General features: G+C 32.7%; 2 protein-coding genes and 1 long non-coding RNA gene across 6 annotated transcripts; 1 reads left to right on the top strand and 2 right to left on the bottom strand.

The window, feature by feature from the left end:
• The first annotated feature begins 36 nt into the window (after positions 1-36).
• Positions 37-5536, top strand: LOC120781241. The gene is made up of 3 exons (XR_005706037.1): positions 37-456; positions 602-684; positions 5369-5536. It is a non-coding gene; the product is annotated as an uncharacterized LOC120781241 (long non-coding RNA).
• LOC120781240 lies at positions 463-1823 on the bottom strand. Its single transcript, XM_040113380.1, has 2 exons — positions 1353-1823; positions 463-1288 (listed from the first exon to the last, which is right to left on the bottom strand). The coding sequence occupies exons 1-2, from the start codon at positions 1420-1422 to the stop codon at positions 987-989; spliced, it is 372 nt and encodes a 123-aa protein (XP_039969314.1). The 5' UTR covers positions 1423-1823; the 3' UTR covers positions 463-986.
• Positions 2601-21884, bottom strand: LOC120781237 (putative sodium/calcium exchanger 7). Of its 4 annotated transcripts, none has more exons than XM_040113378.1 (10): positions 21487-21879; positions 17174-17286; positions 15509-15834; positions 14780-14854; positions 14684-14722; positions 13879-14241; positions 13688-13806; positions 13397-13631; positions 13279-13343; positions 12901-13211 (listed from the first exon to the last, which is right to left on the bottom strand). In XM_040113378.1, exons 3-10 carry the CDS (start codon positions 15801-15803, stop codon positions 12990-12992), a joined length of 1413 nt encoding a protein of 470 aa, XP_039969312.1. In that variant the 5' UTR covers positions 15804-15834; positions 17174-17286; positions 21487-21879; the 3' UTR covers positions 12901-12989. The 4 variants fall into 4 exon arrangements, with proteins under 4 accessions (XP_039969309.1, XP_039969312.1, XP_039969311.1 ...); XM_040113377.1 differs by having other exon boundaries at positions 17174-17281; XM_040113376.1 differs by lacking the exon at positions 17174-17286 and having other exon boundaries at positions 21487-21880.
• Between the last annotated feature and the right edge of the window lie 1859 nt (positions 21885-23743).

Genomic DNA, 23743 nt, shown 5'->3' with positions numbered 1-23743 from the left:
ACTAGTGCGTCGCATTAATGATCAGTTGTCTCTTTTATTTTCCAAGTGACTAGTTCGAACGGTTGCCAAGTCAAATTAATTTAAGAAATAAATGGTATTACAACAAGTGTATTCTGAAATCTTACATGTTGATATCGTCGTTGACAACGTTTAATACTAAAAAATGCCCAAAGTATACGTAAATACATATATTGCAGCGTTTTTTGTTTTCCGCAAACCGTTTTGATTTCTCGGCACCCTTACTCATCAGATGCGGCCATGTTGGTTTTATTGTAAACGTTCACTTTGGATGTTGGAAATTACTCTAAAAGGTTACTTCCGCTACTGGCCTTAATTAGCTTTGAACGCAAAATTTCAAACTAACGCGTTGTTAATTTTTTTCCATGGTATAAATCATTAGACAAACGTGGTAAACAAACAGATGTCAGACAGACACTAATTGTCTTATATAAAGTGGTAAATTTCACTAAAATTCTAAATCTAGTACAAAAGAAACAAAAGCGAATTATTTTATTATTAATACTTATATCCATTTGGAAAAACATTAGATATCATGTGGCAAGATATTTTTCAGAAAAATTACAATTTCTTCCTCTTCTAGATAATAGATAGTAGATTTGTATAAGGATAATATGTCTTTTATCGTTCTTGATAGAGACCAGATTTCACATGAACATAAAAATGGTATGTATACCTCTTCAACTCTTTAAGTAGAAATAATTTGGAGTTTGTTTAAATCAGTAGTTGCTCTTACCATAAAATTATATTCATACATATGTACATGCATATGTAACGAGCATCATTGACTCAGTTAAGGTAAAAATTATAATTAAGCTATGTTTTAATCGTGTACAATTTTCCAGTTTTAAATTTTGAAATTGGGAAAGACAATTTGTGAACATATGAGCCATATAAGCGTTAGTGTATATGTACATACATATACTAACTTATTATTTAAAAATACAGTTTGACTCTAGACGCTCATATTATCCGAATTGTTCAGCTTGTTCTTGCACCGGGCGTGTTATAATGTAACGCTTTTTAAAATCTCTTGTTATATCACCATTGTTATTCCACATGGTTATCGCGCTAGTGCTGTACAACGGGTAAACGTTAATCAAACGCTCCTTTTTAGCCATATCTTCCTTTGGAACCTTCTTACAATATTCATCAAAATATTCTGTATTTGCTTTGTCCGGCTTTACATTAACTAAACGGTCATTGTAACGAATATATTCGTTGTAAAGCTCTTGCCAAAGGAATTGCTCATAGCAACGGGCTCGTGTAGCTGAAAACAATAATGAAAAATAAGTTAACTATAATTTGAGAACTGTTCCTTCTTTTTAACTTGCTTGTTGGCTGTTTCAATTTGGGTGGTTTAAATTTATCTTTCATCTCACTGTATTGATCCTTCGAACACATTTTACGGACTCTTTATCAGTTTATTCCAACGATAAATAAGAGCACCAATAAACGTCTAGATGCATAAATTGTTTCGAGAAAAATATGTACATACATATGAGGAAATAAAATCATGACAGTAAACAAAATAATTGTGTTGCTAAGATATAAATACGCGTACATATCATAATTCAATTCAAGAAAGGTGTATCGACATCAGATGAAAACACCGAGACACCATATTTGGTCATAAGATGGCTTACTTCAGAGCACTAATCATGAAAAGTTTTATCCATTGTATTAATTGGTGCCTTATTTGATTATATTATATTCTGCAGCAACATGTGGCAAGAGTATAAAAATGGGAAAAACCAAACACTGGGCCTGAATGCCGAAAATTGATAAAAATGTGGAGTATACAATGTAAATGTGAAAGGGAAATAGTTCGTATAGTTGTTTGCTAAAAAAAATGGTTGAGAATGAAATAAATGACAATTAAAAATCAGAAAATAAGGGCAAAAAATCAAAATAGGTGCGGTTTTGGGGTGGTTCACCATTTAGTAATAATTAGTTTAAGAGGTGGGTGTTTTAGTGGTGGACTTTAGATCTTTAATAAGATGAAATTCATAATCATATGAAATAAATTTGGTTATCTGTTACATATAATATGAACCATAGCTATGGAAATCACGAGTAAACATAAACATATGTATGTGGGTATGTACCTAATAACATTGAAGAACATTATTTATTTACCGACTCTGAATCTTGAAAAAGATAGGAAATGCTCTTTATATTATTCTAAGTATTAAAACTGTAAATAAAACCAAAAGAGAAAAATTTAACAGTCACCGAATACCGAATCAGATCCTGGGAGTATCATTTAATTTATAAAGAATATTAAGTGGACTTGATTTAGTTTAGCTTTTATCTGCCTAGCCGATTGAAAAGGGTCCGACTTGGCGATTGTTTTTCTTTTTTAGCACCTTATTTCCTGGTTTTCTTCGAAGAGGCTTTTGAATATACATAGTTGTAAAATTTTAATTCCTCCATTTTAAAATAATTTTCCTGGAAAATGGAGGATTTTAAAAGAATTAAATAATATTTTACCATTGGTACGGGGTATGCCGCGACCCACTAAAGCCCCATATAACAAAATGTGTTTTAAATTTTATCCTAGTAATACCACAAATAAAAAATATTTTACTCACTCTTACTTTATTTGTTAAAATGCCATATATTCGTATTTTTCCGTTAAAAGTTAAAATAATTTCTGAAACACTGCTATTTGAATGTTTCTTTGAAACACGTGCTTGCAGCTGAAGTTTGCCTTTATTTTCCATATTTTACTAACATTTTGATGTTTAGATAAGTTTTACTGACTTATCAGAACATTTTAAAGTAAACATTTATATTTTTAAAGTTGCTAAATATATTTATACAAAACTGCCATAGTTAATGCTATTGTTGCAGCTGTACATATAAATATACATACGTGTTGCTTTTTTGGAATTAATAATTACTAAATAATTTCATTGAACATAATAACATGAACCTCTTCATTACACATATATGTAAATCCTAAAAGTAAGTATTACCAAAGAGGAGATAATAACTTTTACAAATATTAAATGCATTATTAAAACGTGACTGCCAAAACGGAAGCATAAGCAACCGATACCTCTTACTTCTTCCTATTATGTGTGTGTACAATAATAATATATTATATACAGATTTTTTGTGAATCCATAAATTGTTTAATTGAATCTTGACTCCATAACAAAGAACTTTGTATTTTTAAGAAAACAAAAAATTACACATATTTCATAAACGTTGTTGTTATTGAATAATGTTTATGATTCATACCACGACTTTTTCGTCCAGGGAGACTGCTTATAAGGTTCATTCAACACCACAAAGGGGTTGTCGCTAGTTGCCTGATCAGAAACAGAGGACTCGAATACCGATGAATTAGGAAGTACGGAAGCACGTCTACCATATTTTGGGGCATTTTTCGTTGCACAAGGGACCTCTTTTTCCGAACCTGTTCCTTGTTGATGCTCAGTGGGTTTTAATCGATTAGACAAAATACGTCGCTTCTGCTTACCAGCCATTTTCGTGGAAAGAAAAGAGTTTTTTCGATCTGTCATAATCGATACAAATTTGGTTTTTGATTCACGACCCACTTCAAAATCGCCACCTTTTTTCTCGTTTAGATTCCTAACTGGCGTCCGTTCACGCATCTGATACTGATAATTGGCACGACGATATTCTGGTGTTATGATGATATCTGAGAGCTGGTTTTCATGCTTTGGGTGTACATTTGTTGAACATGACTCCAATTTTGGGCGTAGTGACTGTTTGATATTTTTCGTAATTGCCCCTTTTGATGTATTTGATGCGTTTGACAAGCGTAATGTGGAAACTGGTTTTCGAATAACGGGGCGTGAACGAGGAAAATCCAAAAAAGTGTTTCTATATTCAGGATTAAATTCAATTTTACCTTTAAGTCGTAAATATGGTTCACGACATTTGCTACGCTCAGGCATATGTTTGATCTGAGGATCGCGGAAACTTTCATAATATTCTGGTAGATCTTTTGAGAATTGACCACATAGATTTATATGCTTATTGACTTTCAGTAATTTTTCGTTTGATGTAAATTCGGTGGGATCTTTTAATTTCGCGCGATGCTCTGTAAATTTTAAAATCGCATTTGTTTCGACATCAACTTCTTGAGCACCAGGCATTCGCAAATTATCGCCTTTTTTAATGGGTGCGCTCTTTAAGTAGGTTTCGTAGGTTTTAAAACTGTCTTTATATTCGGGCACACCACCAAATTCCCCTTTTATTTTCAGGTGACTTATTTGTGGAATTGAGCACGCCTTTTCAATAGGAAATCGTACAAACTGTTGCTTATACTCAGATGGGGCTGTGTTATATTTCGTTTCAACACAAATTTGTTGTAGACTGTTTTCACTAGTAATTTTATCAACTATAAGCTTCTTACTTATAGTATTCTTTACCTCTTCTGGGTGAGGGTTCTTATCCGTAGGGTCAGAAAAGAGACGAAACGCTTCTCGAGGTAAAATTTTTGAGGTGCGGTTAACCATTGGATAAGAAATATAAGATGAACGATATTCTGGTTCCATGTTGATAATGCCGCTCATACATAAATTTTCTGCCTTCTTAATAAGACTGCCACGGGACCTTAAAAATAAATGATAAAATAAGAGAAATACCGAAAATATCTTTTACACATAAAATTCATAAAGGAATTTTGCAGTAGCGCGTAAGCTCACAGTTCCGTCTGCCGTGTCAATTAGTACAATTATCTCATATATCTTGAACAACTTAAACTCAACCCTGTTTATTAAAAAAAAATTATATTTGCCAAAAGAAATAAACACGTCCTTTTGTGTGTCTGCGACTGGTGGTAGTCTCTTTAAATGTTAATATAATTATACACCTTCCCCATGTGTGCGTACATTCTCTTATGCAAATTAGAATTTTTCGAATTGATGACAAAATAAAAAGCTAATCACTACTGTTTCCAGAGTGATATTTTTTTCATTTTTACTCACAGTTTGTAGTCCTCAAACGTATATGGTTGAAATTGCTCTTGGTGTTCAGATTTATTTTGCATCAATCCTTCTAAATGTAAAGATGTAGATCGTCTTAAAATACTCGGCTTCGAATTAAAATATCTCTTTTTAAATTGACAACTGTATTCGGATTCAAGGGAGTTAAATGAAAGCCCTGATTCATCAATTGTTTGCGGGTGTATAATGCTTTTGGTGTGGAAGCCTGTAAGAGGAGAGTATTGGTATCAATATATATGTAGTTAAGTAAATATTGTAGTATTGTTTTAAATAGATTTAAAATTTTGCGACAGATTTTACTTTGTTTCTACATGAAAATAGTATATACTTATTTTATAAACCTCTTTTATTACATACATTTTCAGTAAATTGTATTTACCTGGGGGATACTTCTTTCTTCTGAAAATATTAAGATCGTCTATGGAAATATACTCATGTAGATATTTGATGCCAAGCCAACTGGAAAGTCTATATGGATCTATTAATAAAAGCTCTGTACTGTTATATTCTTTATAAAAACAAACATATATTTATTTTACTACCTGTTAAATCCGATTCAGAAAATGAACGATTCTTATTGTGGTTATTACTATAAGTAAATAAAATTTGGTTGTTTAGTAACGGTTTCGGCATATCATATATTTTTATTTAGCTATATGAAAGTGTATGTAAATGGCTGAGTAAGCGAATGTGCATCTTATTTTCACATAAATATTAAAAGATTAAAATTTTATTAATAACCAAAAGCCTCTAAAATGTTAGAATATATGAAAAAACATAATTCATGGATTCATTTGCAGTGGCGAGCAAAATTTTTGCTTTTTCCTAACAAATAAGATCATGACAAATATTCCTGAACAAGCATTGAATTTCTTTGATGCATTTTGTCAATCTATGTATATCTATACTATCTATACATACATATCTACATATATAAATAAAAATGAATCGTCAAACTGTATGTACGCGCATAACTCAATAACGCCTGGACCAATTTGGCCAATCCTTTTTCTTAAATGTTCGTTGAAGTTCAAAGATGGTTTTTACGGCGAGAAAAATTCGAATAATTTCCGGAAAACCCCTAAAAACAGCCTTTTTCTTTTCCCCATACAAACGTTACATACATACATACATATGTACATATGTAAGTATATAAAAATGAATGTTTGTTTGTTAGTAACACTAAGAGAACGGTTGATGAAATTTTTAAAGGTTGTTTGTTGTGGATCAGGAAAGGTTTAGAAACAAATACCTTATACTTTTCATGAGGAGAAGTCGGAAAATTGGACAATTCCAAAAAGTAACATTTTTCAAACACATTTTTTTCAATTTTTGTTTGTTTTGTTTCAATATTTTGATTTGTAAATTATTTGAATCGTTCAATTGCGGTCGCTTGCTTTTTTATTCCGGCTATCCAAAGGAAAAATTATTCAGTGAAAACTTTATGTGTGTTTCAGACGAAGTGATCAATTACTGATTGAAATTTGTTACGAAGCCACGAAGAGGTCGCGCTAATATTTGTCGGCGTTCTTTTTGCCATCAACGTATGGCAGCCCAAAGAAAGGCAAGAAGTACTCCCAAAATGCGATGACATACGTGCGGAATTATGGATCGCGGTCAATCAGCTAGCGGTCGTAACGATATCACAGCACGACTTTTTAAACAATAGCTGCGATGTTTGATGGTCTTTATCTTGAAGCAACCTATGGTATGTATGTATGTATGTATGGTGCTGTTAGATGCTGAATGTATTCTCTTAAGTAGCAAAAAAGAGGTTTGCCGCACGCACACATTCTTCTTTGGATGCGGATGGTGATTACACCAGATCAAATTGATGAAATCATTTCAGCGGAAATGCCTGATTCAGAGATAGATCCAGAATTATACGAAGTGGTGAAAACCAATATGGTTCATGGACTTTGGGAACCTTACAATCCCACTTTGGTTTGTATGTCTGGCAATAAATGCACGAAACACTACTCATGTGCTTTTCTTTCGGAAACGGAAATGGGAAATGATGGATATTCACTGTATCGGCGTCGCTCGCCAGACGACAATGGCAGAATATTTAGCATTTAGAGGCGTGAATATCGACGTTAACAACACATCGAAGTTGACAACACATGGATCGTACCATATTCGGCACTTTTGCCTAACTCACATTCAAAACTCATGTCAATGTTGAATATTGTAGATTGGTGAAATCGATCAAATACGTTTGCAAGTACGTCACCAAAGAAAGCAACATAGCGGTTATTGGCCTTGAACAATATGAGATCAGCAGTATCAAATGGGTCGATATGTGAACTGCAATAAAGCGCTTTGTGTTGTGCGTCTCGCGGTTCATCTTCATTTAAGTCATTGCGTATTGTGAATGGTAGAGTTTGTGCAACTTTTTGAGAAGCATGCCAGCAGTTGCATTTGCTGGAACATGATAATCACTGGAAACAGACGATATGCGATAATTACTTCGCATGCCACTGAAGTTCGCATAGTTTTCGCGAAGATCATTTCGACATATCAGCCTTCAAATTCGCGTTAATTATGGGATACGAAAAAATGACATTGCCGATGACATTTTACATTGTATTCGCTAAGAATTGGAGATGGGCAAATTTCGCTTTATATGTACTTCCAGGGGTGTGATATCAATTTCACCTCCCTTCTGTCAATTCACTTCAAAGATGAAGATGAACTCATCACGAATGTTTATCCGCACATTGGCAAAATTATCGTAACTGCAATTGCTTGAGTGCACGCGCAATTTTAGTTGCCAAAAATACCGATGTTAATGACTTAAACTGGAAGATTCAGAGTCAAATTCCAGGAGGTTTGCGCTGATATAAATCGATCGATCGTCTTGACAAGAAAGACGAAACCGTAAATTATCCAGTGGAATTTCCAAATTCTTTGGAGAGCCTTGGTATGCCCCAGCATCATTTGCGTCTCAAAGTTGGATCTATCATTATTATGTTTCACAATCATCATGCGCCGAAACTGTGTAATGGAACCCGACTGATTATGACGCAGTTATCGAATACAAGGGACAGCCATTTCAGTTCAAACGTATTCAATTTCCAGGGAAAATTGCCTTTGCGTTGACAATCAACAGGACACAAGGAAATCGGGAAATGCTATGTTTTTCACACGGCCAGATATGTATATGTATGTATGTGGCGTGTTGACGAGTTGGAAACCCATCTTCTCTGTATATTTACGCAACAGAACAGAAATCAAAAAATTATGTTTATTAAGCTGCGCTACGTTAAAAAAAAATGAAGAAAAATCGAAAATAAATCATTTTCGACACAATATAATTTCAACTTTTTTTCATTTCAAAACACATAATTTCACGAAGGACAACGGCTGAGGGGTCAGCTAGTATGTAAATAAAAATTAATCGCCAAACTGTATGTATGCTCATAACTTTCATACGACTGAACCAAATTTGATAATTTTTTTTGTAAAATGTTCGTTGAGGTTCATGGATGGTTCTTAAGGAGAGAAAAATTCGAATAATTGCCGGAAAACCCCTAAAAACAGCCCTTTTCTTTTTCCCATACAAACGAATGAATGTTTGTTTGTTAGTAACGCTAACGGCTGCACCAATCTTGATGAAATTTTCAGAAGATGTTCGTTGTGGATCAAGGAAGGTTTAGAAATGAAAATACATTATACTTTTCATAAAGAAAAGTCGGAAAATTGGATAATTCCAAAAAGTACAATTTTTTTTTAAATTTTTGTTTGTTTTGTTTTTCAATATTTTGATTTGTAAATTATTTGAATCGTTCAATTTCGGTCGCTTGCTTTTTTATTCCGGCTATTCAAAAGAAAAATTATTGAAAATTATTCACTGAAAACTTTACGTGTGTTTCACACAAAGAGGTCAATTGCAAATTGAACTTTGTTACAAAGCCACCAAGAGGTCGCCCAAGGCAAGGCAAGGCAAGAAGTACTTCCAGGATGCGGTGACAAACGTGCGGAATTATGGATCGCGGTCAATCAGCAAGCGATCGTCACGATGTCACAGCATGACTTTTCAAACAACAGTTACTATGTTTGATTGACTTTATCTTGAAGCAACGTATATGTGGTGCTGTTGGATGCTAGATGTACTTTGTTGAGTGGCAAAGGAGAGGTTTTCCGCAATGTTCTTTTGATGATGGTTACACCAGATCAAATAGATGAAATCATTTCTGCGGAAATTCCTGATGTAGAGAAAGATCCAGTATTATACGAAGTGGTGGAAACCAATATGGTTCATCTTTTCGGTTTGTATGTCTGACAATAAATGCATGAAACACTATCCACGTACTTTTCTTTCGGAAACACAAACTGGAAATGATGGATATCAACTCTATCGGCATCGCTCACCAGATAACAGAACATTCAGTAATCAACTTACAAAAGTTAATATCGAAGTTGACAACACATGGATCGTACTATATTCACCAGTATTGTCTAATTCATATTCAAAACTCATATCAATGTTTAATATTGCAGTTTGGTGAAATCGATAAAATACGTTTGTAAGTACGTCACCAAAGGAAGCAACATGGCGATTATTGGTCTTGAACGATACGTGAACTGCAATAAAGCGCTTTGTAGGATATTTACTTTTGCAATTCATGAACGTTTTCCGACTGTTGTGCGTCTCGCAGTTTATTTGGAGAATGGCCGAAGAGTGTATTTCAACCCAAGGAATACAGTACAGCCAGTGGAAACACCGCCAGCAACAAAATTAACATTGACGAGTTTTTTCTTAACTTTCGTCACTGATCCGTTTGCGAGAACATTGCTCTATTCGGAAATACCCTGATATTATACATGGAATGCATCGTCGAAGAAATAGTTGCGCAGAAAGCAAGGCTAATCAGTAGATTGACATCCAGATGTGTTCTCAACTAATGCATTAGGACGAACTTACACAATCCACCCGAAAAACGAAACAATTGAATCCACTAAAGACAGGGCACACTTTAGTCGTATTTAATAATAGGTGTTATATAAAATTAAATATGCTCTATAATATAATGTATATGCCTAGAGGATAGGTTACATTATTTATGGTATATTGCCCGCTTGTAGTTGTAATTTAAAAGTATAAATATTCAACGACAATTGATTGTGCTCAATAAAAAAAGACCAATTGAAAACAATTTGTGCATAAAGTACTTTTTTGATGGTCCATATGCATCTATATACATATGACTATTTTCACCACAGACAAAATATTAAAGACTTAAAGTTAAAGTTGCATTGTTATAGCATATCTATTATAGAATATAAATAATAAAATTTAATGCACATAACTTTTAATTTTATTCCCAACTAATTTCGATATATTCGAACGCCATGCCACGCAGAAGTTACTTTCCTAATTTCCATATTTCTATTGTCAGTGCTTTGGAAGTATAAGTTTTTAGGCAATCAAAATAAAAAACCTTGTTAAAAAATCGGAAGACTTGTGATTTTAAATAACTATGTTTTAGGTACATAGTTGAAATTGGAATATCACTATGCCCCTGAACTCATTGCAGATTTGGCATGAAATATTATACACACTAGTAGATCAAGATATTATTTCACAAGCTTTGACGAAACTGAGTAAAAACTATATTACATATCTATAATTCCAATTTTTTTTAATACTATACTCTCAGGAGAGGATTCTAACCAAATTTCAATTATATATCTCACACATTGACCGATATTTTTGATTAAAAGTCAACTAGTCATTGGGGCCAACATGTTAAGTATCTAGTAATTTGTATCCTGTTTTATAAAACGGTGCTTTACTTTTATATCGAATATGAAAGAATCAGATGGAGTTTTAATTTGTGTTATATAGTAGTAGTAGGTTTAAGTAGGCTTTTAGTAGTTTTTAAAAAAACTTTATATGAGAAGTGGACAGGGTTATCATCCGATTTCCCCTATTTAACATTGTCATAAGAGTGCTTAAATATATTTGTCCTGTGTGAATGTGGGTGATATAGATTTATTGGCTTGGAAGATATGTACATTAATCTTATTAGGGGATGGGCCAAGCCCACAATTGTAATTCGTTGTGTTATATTTGTGTTCTTTATCTTTATTTACGGCTTAGTTCTGACACTTTATACGTTAATAGCGTTTTGTGGGCGTGGCAGTGGTCCAATTTCACCCATCTACAATACCAAATTTATTATAGCCAAAGCCTATGTCTACTAAGCTTCATCAAGATGGCTTAGTTTTTACTCAAGTTACAGCTTGCTTAATTCGTACCAATTTTAAAGGTATCAATGCGCAAGTTCTAAAATATATATGAATATTGCAACAGAATTTCCTGAAATCGGCCTTTGAACCATTACACTTAAAAACCACCTTCAATATTTGTTCCAAAATCAAACAAGTTTAACAACTTTTGTGCAGAAGCTTCATCCTATTATTAACATTCATTGATAGACTGTTCCAATATCTAGGTAATTGACGACATCATGATTTCTAAGTAGTTGATGCAATTTACCTCTGAAACCATAGTGAAATCTGAATTGAGTAGACTGAAATTCTAGATATCTCCACGTTTGAGTTTTATTAAAACCTTAAAAGGTTCCGCTAAATTTTCGGTAAGAAGTCTGAGACTAAAAATCACATGACGTTTACATGTACGGAAAAGGTTCGCAGAAACCTAATCATGACTGTAATTCTGTTTTGATATTGTCCGTTCCGACAAATGAGCAGATTATTAGGGAGAAAAGAACATATGCACGAGATCGATATCTCAAAAACTGAAAAAATAGCTTGAAAAAAAATAATTCATTAAGATTGTCGCCTTCAAAATAGTCCCCATTCAATATTATGCACTTATGCCAGCGCTTCTTCCAATCGTCGCAATACCGTTTTTTGTTAAAAAACGGCCCTTTAAAATTCTCTTTATTTTGGAAATACGGAGCTATGTCTGGCGAATATAGAGGCTGGGGCGTTATAGTATTGCTTTTGAGCAATAATAATAATAACAACCAACCACCAAATTGTTTTAAGGTGGTTGTTATTTTTGTGTTGCCATGGTAAGGCTTCAGTAGTACAAACATTCTACTAAGCTTGGTTGACTTATGGCCATTTCCCATATATACTTTTTTAGTCAAAAATTATGCAATGACTTATTTTCTGTCCCCGATAATAACATGCCACACCACTCTATCCGGTAAAAACTGGCATATCCTAATAAAATAAACATTCGCCTACAGACACCATCACATCATACACAGGATATCATCACAAAAAGGGATTGGATCTTCGTTTCCAAACCTCTTTTGCAACAGCAATGATCCTGAGTGCTAAGTACAATTCGATTTTAACATAATGTTAAATCGGTTTGGGTTCTTACACACTAATTTCGTACTATATGGTATCTGTCCATGAGATATACTGAAAAATGCGTCACCCACGCTTACCTGCTAGTGAACATTATGAAAATTATATTTAATAATTATTAGTTAAATAATAGTACTAATAAAAATTTAGATTTTTTGATATTTATCCCGTATCTACCATGAGAAAAGGATTAATTACAGTATATGTGACCTGGTCTACGAAAAGGGGGCTTAGGTGTCAAAAAAAAAGGAGAACAATTAATGAGATAACGAGAAACTGACGATTATTTTTAACAGCTTTTCCCAGAAAACTAGTTTTGACACCTAAGCCGCCTTTTCGTAGACCAGGGCACATATAATAAAAATATCCACAAGGTCTTTTGTTTTCAATTCATTTTCAACTGTATAATTTCCGCATTTAGAAAGATATCGAAACAAATCATGATGGATATAAAACCTTTGATAAAATTCTAAATCATAATTAGGGTTTGGCTGCACTCAAACTTACCTTTCGTTAATAGTGTTATTTGTAAAATACAAGTATATACATGTTTGTGAATTTAGTTAACAAATATAATTTTATTTGCATTCATAATACAGAATATTGACAGCGACTTTTCAGTGCTATATAGTGTCACTCATCTATTATTTCTTCTTCATTTTCAGGTGCGAAAGTTTCTATTATTTCCAATTCTCCCAAAAAAACGAAAACTAGAAATATTGCATATAGAATGAAGTTAAAAATGCCAATGCTTCGTCGAGCAGAGAAATTTGTTAACGTAGACCATATTAACACTGATATAGTTGCTATAAATTGAAAAACGACACAATTTTCGCCCAAACTACCTTGAGGGACCTTAAATGATTTATTTATTAATATGAAATGTACATACCTAGTCAAGTAGTAGAAGGTATACACTTACAAAAATAGGGGTTTCAGAACGAAATGTTTCATATATGAAAACCCCACCAAATGAAGAAATTGAATCTGAAAAAAGAAATTTGTATGAAATGAAAAACTGAGGTCATTAGTTTTATTACTGAAAAATGGACCACCGAAGCAAGCAGCATAGCCCATTCTCGGATACCCATGACGTGCCAAAGCTATAGTTGATACCAAATCACCGATACTGTTTCCCCAAGCTTGTAAAGTGCATCCGAGAAATGAGTTACTTCTATTGGTCACAATACCAATGACTCGCAATATTTCAACTGATTCACTTGCGGAATAGTAAATTATTAAAATTGAACAAACGACACCATATAACGCTGTGATCTATAGTTTAAGAAAAGTTTTTTAAAATGTATATACAAACAAATTAGGAAACTAACATGGTGATAATTAGGCGGAATGTCTGTTCGCGTTGTATAAAGCATATAGATAGTGATGGGGACTGTAATCAATAATGTATAGCAATACAACGGTATACCTAATATAAACAAATTATCAGCTGTGGATAAAACAAAGGTTAGCTAATTCAATGTATAGAATATTATAAGTGAGAGTTAAATTCAGTACTTACATAATGTATATATTAGTATCATTGGTACCCAAGGAATTTGGATAGAGTTCAAAAGTTTTGACCATCCATGACGTTCCTTCTCATAGTCTACGACAGGTATAAATACTTGTAGAACAAAAAGCACTGGCACCGTAATGGCAATATAAAGCTTTCCTGCAATCCCACTCTCCAACCATTCTTCTTTTTGTATAGGATTAAGAGACTCAAAAAATTGTTTCATAAGATCCTTATTGGGTTTATTCAAAATTGCATCAAAAGACATTGTTCGTGTTCTATTTACATCTATTGATAATCGTGAGGTACGATCGATAATTTCTATGCCGGCCTCTGCTCGTAATTGTTCCAATTTCGCAAGATTTGCCGCTAATATGAGTAAGTTATATATGTTTAGAAAAAAATGTCATTATCGTCATAACCGTCAAAACAACCTAGACGACAAAAACTGAGTTTTATATAAAAGATCTGCAATAATTTTTTTCAATTCTTTATGTGTGCGGATATACTCATTTATTTGATCCTAATATAAACAGGTAAGGAAGTGATAAGTGCGGTGTAACCGAACATTTTATAATCTTGAAACTTGAAGGGATCAAAGCCGATTTTTAGTGTTTTTTTAAGGTTAAGTAATGATTCTAGAATGTAGTGTATATCTGACAATCTATAATGAAATATATAATCTTCTTATGAGCAACTTGCTTGTCAAACTTTACTTTTGTTTCCGTATACAAGTGTAAGCATGTTCACAAACGGAAACATTTATTATGTAACTTCGATATTTACCACAACATTGTCAAGGAAATATTACCTGTGGCGTACTTTCTGTCCTTAAGTTTCGATTGCAACACTATGAAAAGAAAAATCGAATGATTGTTATATTCGAATTTTATTAAAATATACTCACATTTAACAGTTTGTTTGAGTAGAAACAGTTCGATAAATATTACCATAAGATACAATATATACACCGACATTATCACTAAAAAAATTGGATAGAAGAAGTTTAAATTGAGAGAAGTTTAAATGTGGTCGTATAATTTACATAAACATATGCAAGTACAGTAGAATCTTGAAAAAATGTTCCAAGGGTATTTAACTTTTTCGAATTATAAATTTGGTTGATACATACTAGCCTTATTCCAAGCTTGGTTTGAAAAAAATTAGTACACTATGAAACTCATAAGTTAACTTGTTAAAGACCCATTCACATATGCACAACTTTCCTCGTTTTGCCTGACAGTTCATAAGCCACAATGAACGCTTTGCTTTCAGTGTGCCTCTCTAATAAATAAAACAATGAGAGTTGCCTAACATTCTGCTCGCCTTCGCATCGAAAATTTTTTATGTGAACGTACTCATACATAAGCGTACGGTACATCGAAATATTCTGTGAAGACAAATGTCGAAGCGAAGTTCTATGAGAATTGGCTATAAATAAATTAAAAGTTAACTTTTTAGCTGTAAAGTATGTGAATGCTGAAATTCAGTTAACTTAGTCGAGCCTTTTAATTTTTCGAGAATTAACTTTTGCGAGACCTTTCTTCAACTACTGTACTTATAGAAGTAGAAAACTTTGATTAATTATTATTAATTTGGTTACATCCTAATTCTGGTTTGTTGGCTTTTCACTTACATACAGACTCAGTGCGTGTGACAACTCCATCCGATACACAACAGTAATCAACGTATATGATTCCGAAACTTAAAAAGCACGCATCCCTTAGAACATTATGCCATTGTATTTCAAAAGGATAAAACACGAAAATCAGGCCTGCAACAAGAAGTACCACATATACACCAGCTCCAAACAAATCTGGGAACATAGGACCAGCCCCGTCTAAATTTGAGAATGTGCCAATTAGATCGGGAGATCCATTGCCAAACGCTAATAGAGTAACACCAGCTAAATGCTCGTTAAGGCCCAACATTTTTGAAACGACTTTCAAAGCAGGACAAAAACTGTACAAAGAAAACGTATTTATACTTACATCAAAAATTATATTATTTTCTTTTTATGGGTTTGAGAAATTATATTTTTCATTTACATATATCATGATGGAATAAACCACAGAGATATCGATAGTATAATAACGTTTTTAAAATTTTGATATAAAATGGCCCCACTCAGTATATGCCATAATTTAATGCGTATACCTGAAGGTGCTTCAAAAAAAAATTTTTGAATTTTTTTTCAACTCTTACCCCCTCAAATGTTAGTGATTGACAAACAAAAATCCTCCCCCAAGCCAGGCGCTGTAGCTTAACTCTAAGGGGTCGCTATTTTTTTTTAGGTTCCCATACATTTTACATAGGAATTTTCGTTTTTTCATTAAAATAAAATTTCACCAACTAATTTTCGTTTCTCAGAAATAACCATCACATATTCATAAAGTTGGCTATTCAAACTTTCAATATTCCCGCGACAAAATTATTATTGTCAGAAACTTTTTTTATTTTTATTGAAAAAATTCCAATTTTCAAATCACTATATTTAATCGTCTAATTGAGATAATCAAACTTTGTAGCAGAAATTAAATTTGTTTTTTTTTTTTAAGTGAACTTTCTGAATATGTGAAGGTTATTTTCGAGAAACGAAAATTAGTTGGAGAAATTTTAGTTTGAATGAAAAAACGAAAATTCCTATGTAAAATGTATGGGAACCTAAAAAAAATAGCGACCCCTTAGAGTTAAGCTACAGCGCCTGGCTTGAGGGAGGATTTTTTGTTTGTCTATCACTAACATTTGAGGGGGTAAGAGTTGAAAAAAAAATTCAAAAACTTTTTTGAAGCACCCTAGTATACCTACTACTGGATACCTGACTTAGCCAGGTACTAAGTACATATATCTTTTTTTTCAGATAGTTTTATAGGTGTACTTGCAAGTAAGATATATATATATATTATCAAGTAAGGAAGGGCCAAGTACGGGTGTAACCGAACATTCTGTACTCTTACAACTTGCAAGAATCAAAGGCAGGGAAATTCCCTCAGGCGCTGGAAAAGTGAAAGAATCAAATGGTATTTAAATTTTGTGCTATGAATTCCGCGTACTAAATTTATTCGAAATCGGTCAGACGAGTCCCGAGATATGAGACTTTTTACTACATAAGTACCATACGCATAAGCTCATTAATTGTACGCACACACACGTAGTAATAATACATTAATTAAATGTTCATGAATAATTTCATTATAATACTATCACCTCAGTATTATTATTCCATCATGCGTCGATAGAAGTGAAACTTCTAAGCACAATTATTGTATATATTAATAAAATGTAGGTATATAAAACTTACTTAAATACCCGGAAGAAATGTGGGAGACCCTATAAATCATATGTGCATGTACGCGAATTAGTCCCTGGAGAGTATTCCAGGCAGATCGGATCTTTATATAGCTGCCATCTAAACTGACGGATAAAAATCAAGATAATACTTAGTACTTTTTCCTTATAAGATAACTAAAATTCGACTTAAAAGTTTATTTATATCAAAAAACATGGCTAGAAAAGTATTCCGCTAGTATATGCCATACTCCTGTGAAGGGGTTATAGCTTTTTTTGTTGCTACTACCGCGTTGTAACTATAAAGTCGCTTTGGTTTAAGAATGATATTTGATTTGACCCCAAGCATAGTATAAGAAACTGCAAATTTAATTTTCTTAAAATATCTTACATTATAAAGTGCATACTTGCTGTCCTAACTTCATATTTCAATTAAAAAAAATAATAATACAAATATTAGATACCAAATTAAAGAGAGGCATAACTTGTGATGTAGATATAAAAATAACGAAGGTCGGAAATCAACTCGTCTCGTAATCCTGGTCAGTTTCATATACAGATGTATATATATATATATTTTAGCGCTCCTGGTATTCGACTAGGGCATTATTCGAATAATAATATTCGGTTTGCAGTATCCGGATAGTCGTAAGTCGGCGACTATTCGATTAAGTAAGCGTTCAACTTCTACAAATTTTGTCTACGTATATCAGTTAAAAGAAGCTTTGCGGTATATACGCGCATATTTGGCATTTTCACAAATTTAAAACTAGCAAAAAAAAAAGCTGTTTAGATTTCAAACAAATTTTCATTTACTCATATACTCGCAGCAGAGTAACTATTGGAATAGTCGCAATGTTACGACCAGTCCATACGAACGGTTACAAACCGGATATTCGAATAATCGGTTTTCAGTATATTCGAAAAATCTTAAGAGCCGTAATACACATATACATATTCATAAACTTATCTTGTTTAGTTTCAGGTGTACAACTAGAGTATAAAGTTAAAAGGGTCTGATGCGTTAGTCATATCTTGTGCTGAAGAAATTTCACTTGCATTGATTAAATATATAGTACCTAAAATTACATACATATTTTCAACCGTACATCCCAACACAATATAGATTAGTATGCAAATAGTCATTAGAAGAAAAGAGCATAAAATTTGTTCGGTATCATTGTGTGGTTTCAATTGGCAGTACAAAATTTCTATATAATTTCCGAAATTGCCCATACGACTGCACGTTGTTGTTTCACGTACATAAGCGCAACGTTCATCATATTCCAACATTTGAACCACGCTGCAACTTGGCTACAATAGTTTATTATTAAGTAAATTCTTAAACTGTGATATATATATGTACATATATACATAGATACACATACATATGTACAAATGCACATATTGTTTTTAATACATATACTTATATGTCATTTACTGTAAAACTTTTTACTTACAAGATTCGAGACTGAGGCGAGAAGTCCATCTTCAGGCATCGTAAATAATTTATATTAACATATATGTACATATAAGTGGGTTTATATTTATATGATAAAACAAATTGAAAGTGAACCGAATTCAAGTCTTTATGATGAAATAGAAGAAAAAATCTGATATGAACTTAAAAAAAGTGATTACTGGGGTGAAAAAGTTCTCTGACTCATTCCTTCTATTGTAGTTTTCTGCATTATATTGTATTTATATAGAGAAGGGGCATTCATTGTATGATTAAATGCTAGAGAGAAACGTTTTCCACAAGTTTGTCTGATATTTAAATTGAGCTTATTAAGGGAGGAAAACATAGATGCTCTTAATTAATGTGATCATTGGTTCGAAATTCGATATTTCAATTAAAGTTATTTTGGTGTCAATGACTTGAAAGCTTGGCCATGCCATGAAGTAGTAGCTAAGAACAGTAAATCTGTGGAAAACTATGTTAATAATTTATTTTACTACAAATCCTCGTTTAACCTATAGAGGTAGCTCCATAACTTTGAATATAATTTAAGATGACAGGTGACAGCTCCAATTAATTATACAAGAAAACACTGATGACTTGAAAGATTACATTTTTTATAATGTTTTTCATATTTTAAATTTTTGAAACTTATTACAATACGTAGGTTGCCTTTTATATTTCGGAATTAGAGAATACAAATAAATTTTAATCACCAAAATCCCTATTTGTTTTTCAAAATATTCTCCATTAGGGAATATATACTTTTGGTATCTCCAAAACATGCATTCCGCCTCGTCATGTGGCGACAAACGTTGTCCTATTATTTCATCTTTTACTCTTTTTCAAAATTGCAGTTGCTTCAGTCGATGCGCAAGTGTTTCCATTGACGTGGTGAGTAGCACTCCGCCTTCGGTTGTTAGTTTTCAAGATTTCTTGGGACAACTGGAAAACCGATCCACGTTACGCGTAAATCCACATTTCATCATCTTTCACGATTTCATAGACGTGTTTCGAAGCATTGCTCTCTTATTTTTTGACAATCGGTACGGCCCTATTTGTGAGCGATCGACCAATTGTGTGGGATCCAACGTGACATTTTTTTACAGTCAAATGTCTACGCAACATGTGGGACCAGCATGTTCCACTAATGATTATTAGATATAGGCAACTATCTCACGACAAGGGAAAAGGGGAAGGGGGGGATAGAAGGTAACCTAAGTATCAACTAAACCGGTTTAATTTCTTCTTCTCAGCATGGATAAAAGGCAATCTACTCTAACAAATTTACTTGAATTTCTAAAACATCTATCATTGAGTTTTAGAGACCACAAGCATACGGATGTTATATACACTATTTTAGCAGAGCTTTCGATAAACAATTTGATAGTTTAGTGTGACAGAAATGATTTGCTATTGAATCTCAAAAAATGTAAGACGATGTGCTTTTCTCGTAGATACTACTTTACTAGAGAAAGTTTGGTCTAAAGAATTTAGATATCAGTATGTTACTAATTCATTTTTTACAACTTTGAAGCCCTAGTTAACAAATCCAATCTGACAAGTTAGAGGCGGTCCAAAAACAATTTCTACTTTTCGCGTTAGGGCATTTCCGATGGCATAAGGCGAGCCAATTCAGCAATGGAATTGCCTGATTTTGAAGTCACTGGGTTACAGGCCTTGACTTATGGCAGTGCGCATTGTCCTGTTGGAAAACTGCGAAGGTGTATACAAAAAACAGTAAGTCTTCCTAAAACGGTACGAGATTATTTTTATGCAAGTTCTGGTATGCTTAGGATTATAGCTTGTCCGTTATCTGCACTATAGGATCAACACCATGCTTCGTAAAGCAATCCCACACCATGACACTTCCCCCGTCGAACTTACCCGTCTTCCTTGCATATTTTGTGGACAATTCTTTACTTGAAGGGCGTCGCTCATAAGTTCTTCTATCCGGCTCGTGTAAGTTGACTTTGGATTTGTCACTCCAAACTACAGAATTCCAAAAAGTAAGAGGAGAACCAATCGAGCCTTTCGATTATTGTGTGTAACTTTTGGCTTTTTTAAACTTTGGCATCCCCGAAGGTTGTTTTCCAAAAGTCGCTGTCTAACAGTCTTACTGGCAATGTTTTCGCCATATTTTTCGTGCATTAAAGCTCGTATTTGTGAGGAAGCTGCAAAAGGATCTTTAAGCGTCTGCCGAACAATAAGGGGATCTTCTCTTTTTGTGGTCTTTTTGCGTCTAGATCTCTTTTTATTTGCAAAATGTCACAACCTTAAACGTAAACGATTTACTAAAAACTTTTCCGATTAAAATGCCAGCTTAAATTGAAAGCTTTTACGAAATAAAGGCATACTTCTTTGAAAGCTACCGTTAAATTTTCACTGATGCGTGATTTATAACGGCAAATTGACACTTATTATATTAATAATATGCAAAAAAAATCTCTTAAAATACCGTTATCTTTAATTTTCAAGCAATACTATTGGAATATGTAAGGGTGTGCTAATTAGTGTGCCACCGGTGTATAAATATATAAATGATCAGTATGACGAGGCAAGATGAAATCTGTCCAAACAACTACTTTAAATTGTAATGAACGTTGTTGTTTTTCATTTTTTATGTTTCTTTTTATGATTTCTGTCAAACATTTCAGCAATGCTACCAAATATTTTGAACAACGGTTCCAAAAATGTTAACTCGGGTTGCTATCTGCTGTTATCAAGTAGACTTTCTTCTATAGAATTCCGCAATAGTTGTGTTAACACATACATTATCATATATTACTACGTACGTTGCAACTTTCGCCTTTTGCATTACACTTAAAGTATATAAATTTGTACATATAGTATATTTGTTCACATACCTCTTCTTATTCCTCATGGTAATCGGATCCATTATTTTCGGATACGCATGTTGTAAAAGATGGTTGTAGTTAGCGTTTTGTTTTAAAAAATAAATAAATAATAATTTTTAAATAGTAATCTCTTGATTTGAATATTTACAAATCGTGAATAAACAGGTAGTTCACTTAAATTACGTTTATGTAAATAACCGATATAAAGAATATCAACGTTTTAATAAAAAGCACATCAAAAAATCCAATTAACTTTCACTATATATACTAGATTTTGCGTTGTTTTAAATTAAATTAAAAGAAGTACATTTATAAAAATACTATATACTAATATAACGTGTGCTCTGAGCTTTAATTTCAGCTACCATCTAATATGGCACGCAAGAAAATACTAGTCTATGAATGCTCTCTATACATTTTACAGCAGGGACCATAAACTAATGTACGTATAATAGTTACAGCTAGCATATTGTTATATAAATACCACCCTCATATGTATATGTACATGCGTATATGAATATTTTTAAATACAGAAGCTTAGTCAGTGTAGTCAGGAATATATTTAGTTAGAGGAATATATTTTGATTAAGTGAACAAAACTAAGGTCAAAGCATTATCTTTGTCGGTCAATTCAAGGTGTTCACAATGTATATTTATACCAAGGACAGGGTTTATACAATGTTTGTAGAATAAATAAAATATCAATAACTATGGAAAAAAAAGAGAATGACCACACTAGCTTAGTTTGTTAGGTATTGGTATGAGTATTATTTAAAAAAAATTTAAACCCATTAAATTAGAGAAGAAATGTGATGAATCAATTAGAATCGTAGAATTTTGCTGATCATTGAAATTTATCCAATCAGTTCCAATGAATAATTATGAAAAAGATGTGTGAATACACATATAAGTAATGTTAAATACTTATTTAAACGAATTATAAATCATATGTTTTACTACGCCTCTGTGTACTTCAGCATTTCTATATAGAGGTAGTGAACATTCGGCAATTTGAACTACTGGATCGCAAAGATTTTGCAAATAATAATAGTTATTATATGTTCTTATCTTTATTTTAAAAATTATTTATCTGCGGAAAACTTGATACTTATACTTGTACTATATTGTGACATAATAATTTGGAGTTAAGTTTTCCTTTGGTTTTAATGAATTTCACAATTTTTTGCATAAACCTTGAACCTACTCTTTTGTTTAAATAATAAATGTTGTCACTAGGAAAAGGTTTTTGTTCCCTCTATTTTTAAATTGTAAATTTTTAATTGTGTAGAGTACAGAAAAGGTTATAAAGAGTATTTCCAAGTTTCGACAACGACTTACCTACCACAAAGTGTTACCAACGAATCGATACGAAATACATACATACATACATAAGTATGTATGTAATAAATACCCATACAACGAAATATTCAGTCAAACATACCAATAATTAAATATGTGGTTATGCTACTATTAGCTTACATACATACATATATTACACTCAGTGAGCGATTGAGTCGTTAAGAGTTGTCATGCAATTTACCCGACCCTTCGTCGATAGACATGGCAACTATGTACTTATATAGTGAAACAAGTAAGTGGGTAACCGAACATTTTACTAGCAAGAATCAAGGTCAGGGAAATACCTTAAGATGCAAACCGTCAACCAAGGATAGGAATTTAAGCAACTATATATGTACATATGGGGTATTCCATACCAAATCGACCACTTTTGAACCCTACCCCTTTAGATTTTGCTGAAACTTATCCATCCTTTTCTACCCTTTGAAAAACATTTTTGAGAATTTTTCTAAATTTTTTGTCCAACTTCAAAAAAAGTTACGAATTTTTCAAAAAAAGGCATTTTTATTTTCAAATAGCCATAACTTTAGTCGAAATTGACTTTTGAGGACCTTTTTTTTAAATTTTTGTTTTTGAATGAACTTTTCGAAAAAATACACGATCAATATCGATATATCGGTTTTTTTAGGTAAAATCGTCATTTTTTGGAAGTTCGCCATTTTTTGAAAGTTCGCCATTTTCCCGGAGTGGGCCGATATTTTTTTATTTTTTTATTTTTTTCATTTTTGAAAATTTGAGAATTTTTTTTGAGGTGAAAAAAGAGTGTCACCTGGAAGTTTAAAAATCCATTCACTCAACCCATTTTTGACAGGAAGACATACATATGTACAATTGTCAAGAAAAAAAATTGTTCCTGAATTTGAATTATATATCTCACACATTGGCCGATATTCACGGTAAAAAGTCA

The sequence above is a fragment of the Bactrocera tryoni genome, unplaced genomic scaffold (genome assembly GCF_016617805.1).
Source record: "Bactrocera tryoni isolate S06 unplaced genomic scaffold, CSIRO_BtryS06_freeze2 scaffold_517, whole genome shotgun sequence".
Taxonomy (NCBI): Eukaryota; Metazoa; Arthropoda; class Insecta; order Diptera; family Tephritidae; genus Bactrocera; species Bactrocera tryoni.
This window is presented reverse-complemented; position numbering and strand designations above follow the sequence as displayed.

Excerpts from the sequence above, each read along its gene's own strand:
- LOC120781240 (XM_040113380.1), bottom strand. The coding sequence starts at position 1,422 with ATGTGTTCGAAGGATCAATACAGTGAGATGAAAGATAAATTTAAACCA. Across the intron at positions 1,289-1,352 it reads CAAATTGAAACAGCCAACAA|CTACACGAGCCCGTTGCTAT; the intron begins GCAAGTTAAAAA and ends TATTGTTTTCAG.
- LOC120781237 (XM_040113375.1), bottom strand. The coding sequence starts at position 21,518 with ATGGATCCGATTACCATGAGGAATAAGAAGAG. Across the intron at positions 5,482-5,545 it reads TTCTGAATCGGATTTAACAG|ATCCATATAGACTTTCCAGT; the intron begins GTAGTAAAATAA and ends TTTTATTAATAG. Across the intron at positions 5,209-5,382 it reads AAGAAAGAAGTATCCCCCAG|GCTTCCACACCAAAAGCATT; the intron begins GTAAATACAATT and ends CTCCTCTTACAG.